This window comes from Quercus suber, unplaced genomic scaffold, assembly GCF_002906115.3.
Source record: "Quercus suber isolate HL8 unplaced genomic scaffold, Cork oak 2.0 scaffold_452, whole genome shotgun sequence".
NCBI lineage: Eukaryota > Viridiplantae > Streptophyta > Magnoliopsida > Fagales > Fagaceae > Quercus > Quercus suber.
In genome coordinates this window covers 1-9,161 of record NW_027069903.1, presented here as the reverse complement: position 1 = coordinate 9,161, position 9,161 = coordinate 1, and the positions used below count along the sequence as shown (strand labels likewise).

The 9,161-nt window shown below is 31.2% G+C and overlaps 1 protein-coding gene and 1 non-coding gene across 2 annotated transcripts; both read right to left on the bottom strand.

Annotated features, from left to right (window-relative positions):
* Positions 1 to 77: 77 nt before the first annotated feature.
* LOC112004299 (cyclic nucleotide-gated ion channel 1-like) lies at positions 78 to 4,865 on the bottom strand. Its single transcript, XM_065762332.1, has 4 exons — positions 4,628 to 4,865; positions 2,571 to 2,777; positions 1,525 to 1,808; positions 78 to 283 (listed from the first exon to the last, which is right to left on the bottom strand). The coding sequence occupies exons 1-4, from the start codon at positions 4,751 to 4,753 to the stop codon at positions 94 to 96; spliced, it is 807 nt and encodes a 268-aa protein (XP_065618404.1). The 5' UTR covers positions 4,754 to 4,865; the 3' UTR covers positions 78 to 93.
* Positions 4,866 to 4,885: 20 nt separating this feature from the next.
* On the bottom strand, positions 4,886 to 6,975 carry LOC112040851 (uncharacterized). Its single transcript, XR_010624500.1, has 3 exons — positions 6,262 to 6,975; positions 5,124 to 5,263; positions 4,886 to 5,022 (listed from the first exon to the last, which is right to left on the bottom strand). It is a non-coding gene; the product is annotated as an uncharacterized LOC112040851 (transcript).
* Between the last annotated feature and the right edge of the window lie 2,186 nt (positions 6,976 to 9,161).

Here is a 9,161-nt window from a genome sequence, read left to right as displayed (position 1 = left end):
TCTTGAGGCAATAATTTTTTTAGAAGCTTATTTTTTGGTCTAATCTTCACATAATCATAGATGAGTAGTTCCACCGCTCAATTCAGCTAACAATCAACCCCACCCCAGTACCACTACAATCTCAAGCCTTTTTAAGTAAGAAAAGGAGAGAAGAAAGAATTGAGTATTTACCTTCAAATTTTCAAGGAAATATAAAAATAGCATCAAGCCCAAGATAGAGATAAAAATTGAAAAGCAACTTTCCCAGAGATAGCTGCTTGTTTGAAGGCCTTGACCGAAAGAACTGCAAAAATTGGGCAAACATATTAATCTTAGAATTTTAACTAGAATATATATAAAGTAACAAGAATGGAGTTTTCTCCAAAAAAAAAAAAGTAATAAGAATATAGGAAATAATAAGTTAATTAATAAGACAAAGAATATACTTGGGAGATATATGAAGAAAGACCGTAAACGCATTTTAAAGTATGGTAAGGAAACAAAAATCAAGTTCACCGGTTAATAATGGTCTTAGCCTATTGCATATAGCTCCCACTCCCTCTCCCATAAAGTTGGTCCTATACATGGGACTTACAGAAGCTAAAAATCAGAACCAAAAGCCAAGAGACTAATCCTGTTGATCACATTCCCATCCTAATGACAGATCAACATAATTTAATAGATTCACTAGCAAAAATTTCAACAAATTATAAGAGCATTCACATTAGTTCCTATATATATATATATATATATATTTGTTTATTTTAACATAAGAATTTTTTTTTTTTTTTACATACCCAATTTTCAAAACACACCATATGCGATTATTTATTTTACACTACATTTCATTAAAATATCAATTTTTCTTGATTTTTTAAAATTATTTCTCTTCCTTTCACACGTATAACAACTACTATATACTCTCTTCATTCATCATCAGGATACGTAAAAAAAGAATAAAAAATTAAATGCAAAATAAATAGTGTTAGAGTAAATTTACATAGTTACTGTAGTAATCTTATAATTTTACAAAATTTTGAATAGACTGATGTGGGTGAAATTCTATTATACAAACATTAATAAAAGTGCTCTAAGTTTTTAATTTTTTTTTAAATTACATTTTATTTAATAATAAATTATTAAATTTTATTTTAAATATTTTTCTATTACATTTTAATTGCAAATGATTTTTTTTTTTTTAAATTAAAATTTAGCTGCGTGGATGCACATGCTGAATTTCCATTCTATCACAATTGACAAAAATGATAAATTTTGTTATTTCTTAAACTTCATAAGCCAATAATACTAAATCAAGAGTACATGAGACTTGTTTAAAACCTACTTCAAAATGAAATGTGTAGGACAGCATACACTCTACTTCAAATAAAATTGCGTTAGAACTCTCGTTTTCCAACAAAATAAAAGGGTTAGAAACCAAAGAATGGTATGATTTGATATTAATCAACGCAGTATATATGTAATTAACACGGAGAAGTCTAATACAAACTGATCGAAAAATTAAAGAGGAGTGTAGTATATGCAAACCTTAGATTTCGTAGTCCCCACCAGAAACAGTAAAAGAATTTTTGTGGAAGATTTGAGGATTGCACAATACCAGACTGAAGGGCTTCAAGAAATATTCCAAAATCAAATTTTGTTGTATTTGGTGTATTTATTGGGCAATGATCATCTAGGAATGCGTAATTTACTGAACTGTTAGTGTTAGCACAACTAAAAGAATTTCCACATCCACTTAGATTTCCACAGACCAAGTGCCAGCAAGCTGTCTCTCGTTGAATAGAAAAAAAGTACCAAAAGGCTCCAATTACCTGAAAGACGAACATGTTATTAAAAGTCTTTAAATCCAGTTTTTAGTTTTATTATATTTTTCCTATTGTTGTGGTGATATGCACGCATCTAAAAACAACCATTCATCAAGTTAGTAGTTATATTCTTCTCAAAACCTTAAGTGGTCTTGAGTGTTGTTGGTGTTGAGGAATAAAATATCTGAAAGACGTCCTTGGAATGACCAAGGAGACTTGGTTTGCGATTGGTGGCTCAATTTGTGGATCTGGAGACTAACAAGAAGAAAAGATTCAAGGAATCCATTGCTTGTAGGAGCGCAGAAGGCTCGAGTATGTAGTCATATAGTTTGGTTGGTTTTGTAAGTGATGTGTACTACAACTATTCTTATTTAGTGGATAGTTTGATGCTATAGGCCCTAAATAGTTTTTTTTTTCACTTGGTTCTTGATTTTTTTTCTCTTCATAAACACTTGGTGTTCTTGTGTGTATGTGTGTGATTGTTAACTTGGATTTTGCTACCATGTTTATATCCATGATAATGTCAATTGGCTAATTACTTAAACAATTGGGCTTATATCTATAGTTAGCATGAAATTGATCACTATAACAGTAAAATGGAGGTCTAAATTGTGTTAACTCTCATTCTCTAACGTCACACTACAACAAAAAGTTAGTGTACATATCTCTTGAGGCTTGATGAGTTCTATAATTAGTACGCCTAATAACACTGAGAAATTTTATAATTCACCCTTAATAAATATGAACTCAGTACCTCAAGAAACTTACATGACTGGCAAGGATGAACAGAAAGAAATTGAATAAAGCTTTAATCCATCCATCAAGTTTGCCAGCATTTCTCGGAAGGTTCTTCCAGGATAGGTAGATCTGACGAATTCTAGGCACATATTGAAAGAGAACAAGGGTGTTCAGTGACTTTATTATTTCTGAAGGTCTTGTACTTCTCATTTCTTTAAAAATGAATGGAAATACCACCTGAATAGATTGCAAGGAGTTTAGTTTCAACGGATAAAATCTAGTCAAGCAGGAGAAAAAGAATTTGGAAATATACATTTTTTTTTAAAAACGAAGGACAAAAACTAATTTAAAGAAAATGTAAAACTATAGTTTAGTGACTTTAGTCCCCTTAATTCTGTACGAGTTATCAATTTGAACCCAAGCCCATATTGAGAAACAGTGTAGAGATGAGCTTGTGGGACAGAATGGGCTATAATTGCCGTCAGATCATGATTCTATGCGATTCTACGATGTGACACAATTCAACTATATATAACTATATTAGATGAACGAATTTAGACTTTAGAGTAATATGGATTGCAATCTAGGATCATATGATCTCATGATTCTACCATGGTTTTGAAACTTGAACTATTCATTGAATCATAAAAGAAGTTTAAGATTTTTGAGGTTAGACCGAAGTTCAACCGATGTCGAATTGTGATAACGTCATAATTAATTTAATAATTATTTAAAATATAAATTAATATATTAAATTAGTATAAATATAAAATTTGACTAAAATAAACCAAATAAATGTAAAGACCATCTTTCAAATGTATTTTTCATACCACGACTTTCATTATAGTGTTAAAAAATCAACGCAATATTATTAATTGTTAAACAAAATAATAATAAAAAAAAACTTATTTATTTACAATATACTATGAAGGTAAGATTTATATTGTAGATTAAATAAATACTTACAACATTAATATATACAATGTATTAAGCATTTTTTAATCTACAATTACATTGACAGTGCAAAAGCAATAAATAAATTAAAAAATACGAAATTACAAATTGGTGGGAATTGATGGGTTTGTTGTACGTTGTTAGGATGTGCCACTCAAATTAAAACAAAAAGTTAAAAAATTACAAACCAAAATGAAAGGAAAAGTCGTAGCCACATGTCCAACTTTTTTTTTGGTTAACATGTCCAACTTTTCACATGGGAAAGGGTAGCGTCTGTCAATACGTAGACCATAGTGGTAGACAACTCATTGAAAAAGAAAAAAATCTTGGCTTTTGGGTACTAGTGACTAGCGACAGAAGAAGAAAGAAGAAAGAAAATGCAAAAGAGGAAGAACAAGGAAAACGCAGATGCATAAGAAGAAGAAAAGGTTTGTGCTTTTCATCTCATTGTACGTGGATTTTCCCATTTAGTGTGTTTTGGGACTGCAATTTCAAATTTGGGGTTGATAAGGCACTGAAAACGGCACAAATAGCTCAGTTTCACCGGAGATGAACTGAATTTTTTTTTTTTTTTTTAAAGCTTTAGCCTGAACCGCGAGACCCAGTCACGATTCTCAAACCCAGGTGGTTTGACCTCGGTTCAAACAGTTCACTAGATTTTTTTGTGTTGAGCTGGTTTTGAAGTTAAAAGAACCGTCCAGATAGGCGGTTCCCGGTTAACTAGTCTGGTCCGATTTTCAAAACTATGGATTCTACAAACCAGGATTGTGATTTTAATAACCTGAGACAATTGATATGTATTACCTTTTTTTTTTTTTTTTTTTCCCTTTTTCTTTCTATAATCTATATATACAACCACTAAAAACGTCACCAAGGAAATAGGAATACGCACTCTTTGCACAGTATTACTTTGAAAAATGGACAAGGTGTTCTAAAAATACTCGAGGGCAAAAATACAAAAAAAAAAAAGTTGAAGACATTTAAAATTTTTGAAAGGCTGGAGTTTCTTAATTTGAAAGAACAAATGACAATAGACGAAACAACTCAACTCAATGCAATTCTGTATTTAAATTGTGGTGGAATATTGTTGTGGCCATAGAAAAACAAATTTAGTTGAAGAAAGCTGCTCTTACCTGTGGGATGGGAAGAACAACAAAAACGTCGATTAGGAAGGAGAAGCATCTCCGAACACTTGCAGAAACCTTAGTATTAGAACAGCAAATATTTGACCTATTTTTTACACAGATCTTGAATACCATCCACGACCGCAAAGCAATATGAACTAGCTAAATGACATCGGTGACCATCCGGAAAGCAAAAACGGCGATCCACAACTTTTTTCCAACAAAAGGCACCTCTTACTATCACTGATCACAGGGATGTAAAAGAATAGAGGATCCACAATTGCTGCAATCACACACGAGAATAGGAAGAGATAATTCCATACATGCCCAAGAATTATCCTTTTAGTTCTTCCTTTTAGTCCATTAACATTCCTGAGTCTTCAATCTCAGTTTCCCGATTCATACTAACACAAAAACATGGCAAACGTATCATTTTAAGTTAGTGATTTATTCTTATCTACTATCTATGGGGTGAGTAAATTAAACATAAAATTAAGAAACTAACCTTTCACCATTCTCTTGCGGACTCCCCCGGTTACTCATAACTATAGATTGTATGAATTAATGACGACGCAAATGTCCAAAACAAAGAATCAGTCTGTGAACTATAGACCCCAACTAAATTTATCAGTGAAATTTTGATCCCTGCAAATAATGTGAAACAGATTAGACAATATTTTCCCATTTCCATTTGCTCTAAAGGGCAATTTCTCCGCACCAGCACCCAAAGACTTTTTCTTTTTGGCTAAATTGACACCGTTTGAGTTTTGGTTGATCTTAAAATATTGTGTCACATCAACTTTTGGGTTATCACAATTTTACCCCTTATTATTTTTATATATGTTTTTTTAATTGAATTTAAAATCTATTACTTATATATTAGTAGAATATATAATTTTTTTTGAAACTTAGAATATATAATTCCATATATAAATACAACCATAATAAATACATAATGTTACTTTTTTTTTTTAAATAGTTCTATATACGAACAAAATTATAATAAATATTTATTAATAACTATAATTATCATTATTATCAAATTTAATATTTAAACAAAAAATTGTTAGGCTAATCAACAAACACGTTAGGCTGCATCTGCACGTGGCTTTTAATAAAGTTTCCTTTTTGTCCTGTTGCTAGGCTAGTGATGTAGCTCTGAGTGGCTTCAGGATTCTTTCTTATACTTTTGTACTTTTTGTTCACCATAATTATCCCCATTCCACCTTTTTTCAGTCAAAAAAATTTTTTTTAACAAAAAAACTAAAAAATATTTATATTAAACTGGTTTTTTTTTTTTGGAGAAACTATATTAAACTGTTTGGTGTATTGTATGGTGGTTATTTATATATGGTAAGAAACCATATATAATACCTATTTCAACAAAAAAATATATGGTAAGAAACCATAGAAAGGTCATGAAGCAAAGATTTTAATAAAATTAATTATACCTATCTCAACAAAAATTGCAAGACTTTAAGCACAATTTAATTGGTAAAATGAACCCCAAAAAATGAAATAAAAATTATAAACACTGTCCGATTGCTTTCGGAATGTCAATGAAAACAACAATATTAAATAGTTCTCTAAAGAAGTATCCCCGCAGAAATAAGAGAATGAGAATTTATATGACAGAATCTAACCTGGTAAACTTGAGTAGTTATGAAGGCATTCTTCAAGGCGGAGCAGGATAGACCAGAATTTGGAGAAGGCGAAGAGTCGCTGAAATTGGATTTTAAAGGTGTGCAGCTGAAGTTTCCAAGTAATGCAAAGGAAACTTCCAGGTAATGCAGAGGAAACTCTTGTCGTTCTCTTAATTAGTAAGTAATTACTCGTAGTAAACAATTGAATACAGTCTCTTCCTCAGGTATTTCGCTAAATAATAGTATTGTATTGTTTTTCTTACCAACCGATGAATTGTTAATTTATATTCCGAAGTCCACACAGCCAGTTCAACACGATAGTGTAAACATTCAAAAAAAAAAAAAAAATCCAACTTCACAAAATTGTAGCAAAATAAAATCGTAATAAATATATAAAAGTACGTATACTCTGCAATTTTCTAATTGACTTGACCTGGAAATTTCAACTGCAAATGGGAACATAATTAAGATACAAAAAAGTAAGAAATTGAAAGAATACTTTTTTGAATAAATCCTCATGATTACTTGTTGGCCATAAACCGGTATTGACATCCGGACCGGACCGTACGGTCCGACCCGGTTAACCGGGAACCGTTCAGTGCAGCCTCCAGTCGATGACCGGCAATCGGATCTCTCCAAATCAGTGCACAGTGGCACCGACACTCTTTCTCCCGGACTGTTGTGTTCTCTTTTCTTTTGCTGAGAATTCTTTGGGTTGATGAAGTCTTTTTCTGTTTGGTAAAGGCATTTATAGCCTAGTAAATAACGCCAGTCAAGGCTGTCTTCTCGCCACTGTATACCATTGTACCAGCCTCTGTTTAGGCCACATAATTTGTTTATAGCTTAGTGGACCAGTCCAATCTCTTTCTTTTCGCTACAAAAAAAAAAATCTCTTTCTTTTAAATTAATTTATTATATATAGTTTTTAGCTGGGTTAAATGCACGTGTATTACACTGTACCACTACTGTCACAGTAGGCAGTAGCTTTAAGAGCTCTCGGCTTTGTCAAGTTTCCTTTTTAATGTTTTAATAATATTTTATATTAGATTTAAATTTGAAAACAGTGGTTTTTTCTTATTAAAAAAAAAAAAAAAAAAAAAAAACAAACAAACAGTAGTTTTCTATTTAGTTACTTTTTTTTTTTGAATTACCTATTTATTTTTTTTATTTAGTTATTTCAATAATGATCTTAGTAAATTAATTAANCTGGAGAGAGGGACAATTTTGAGGTAGGTGGATTCATCTCTTTATCCTCCTATCAAGTATCAAAGCATTTTTTATTATTCAAACTCATCTTTTTATTCGACGATAACAAATCCCAATGAGTTAATTGAAACAATACTTCTAATTTTTAGGTCCACCAAACAGTCATAAACAATCTTTGAGCATTTCAAATGCGGTATTTTCTAGATTGGCTGAGTTCAATGCACTGAATTTATTGTAATGGTAATAAAAGAATTTAATAACAAGATTACAAATATGCAATCAAACAAAATTTACTTTTATATATATATATATATATATAACTCAAAATTCAAAATTTACTAGAAAGAAACATAATAATCTTCAAAATTCCAAGACCAAACCTTCCACACACCTCTAATTTAATACCCATTGGCACAAGACAACAACTCTAGAAGTCCAAATTAAATAATGCTAGGCATGTGAAGAGAGGATTAAGCAGACCCAAAGTAACTAAACCAAATCCATCCATGATAGGTTCAATACCCAACGACAGTGAAAAGGACAATGCTTTCTCCCACTTGCTATTATGGGACCCCCAGAAACACATATACTACTGTACTGTCAGTGAAGCTTCCCTTCCATTTATGATTTAACACACTTGATTAAATAGACCCCCCATGCCATGTGCCACCAAGTCTTGGCATAGTATGTGGAAGATTATAGAACATGCAAAGATTTTAAAATACCTTATACTACACCCACTTGATAGAGCAAACCCACAAGGCATTGGCTGGGTTAGCCTTTATAGCTGACAAAATGACTATGCCGACTTAGGCAGCCACAAGTCTACGTCACTACCAACTTGGCCAGCACTTTAGCATGCCAGCTAGGGACCTATCATACCATGCGCCATGCCACTTTGAACTGGGCACTCATGTTTGGGGTGGTGGGCTCACAACTGAAAACTGCATTAACGGCTATCTACAACTATTCTAGAATATCGCTTAGTTAAACTAATCTAACAGTGAAACTTTAAAAATATTAATTTAATAAAAAGTTATAAAGCGGTGTAATGTTAAGTTGAATTTAACAATAAAGCTAAGTTTTTTAGCTTAGTTAAAGTTCAGTTTACATGTTTTATCTTCAACTACTAACAGTGTCGCTTAGTTAGAGATCAGTTTTTGATATTTAGAACAGAAAAACAGAAAATTCTAGACTTCATTTCTATCATTTCAGCAACTTTCTAAGCAACCAAATAGGGGATTGAAAAAATTCAAGCAGAAGTTCCATTTAACTGCTTCAAAAATAGTAGGAAATTTAAATTTAATCAAAATTTTCAATCCTTCACTATACTTATTCAGTACAGAACCTGAAAATTTTTTATTCTTTCTTTATTTAGTACAAAACATATTGTAGAAACTAAGTAATTCGTAGACAAAAAGCGCTTAAGATACAAGCTTTAAGTAAAAAGTTAAAATTTTCAAATTTTATTAAACTTCAGTTTCCTTCGTTTTTTCTCATGAAACAAACATAGCTTAACTAGGAATTAAAATAAAAATAAAAACTAACCACATTTACCAAGATAAAAAGTGCTTAAGTAAAAAAGTTAAAATTTTCAAACTTTAATAAACTTCAGTTTCCTTCATTTTCCCACAAAACAAACAGAGCTTAATAAGGAAAAAAAAAAACACATTTTCTAAAAAAAAAAAAAAAAA

Bases quoted from the DNA above. Each gene is read 5' to 3' on its own strand.
- LOC112004299 (XM_065762332.1), bottom strand. From the start codon at position 4,753: ATGGTATTCAAGATCTGTGTAAAAAATAGGTCAAATATTTGCTGTTCT. The intron at 2,778-4,627 runs GTAAGAGCAGCT...CAATCTATTCAG, and splicing joins TTGTTCTTCCCATCCCACAG to GTGGTATTTCCATTCATTTT. The intron at 1,809-2,570 runs GTAAGTTTCTTG...TTCGTCTTTCAG, and splicing joins TGTTCATCCTTGCCAGTCAT to GTAATTGGAGCCTTTTGGTA.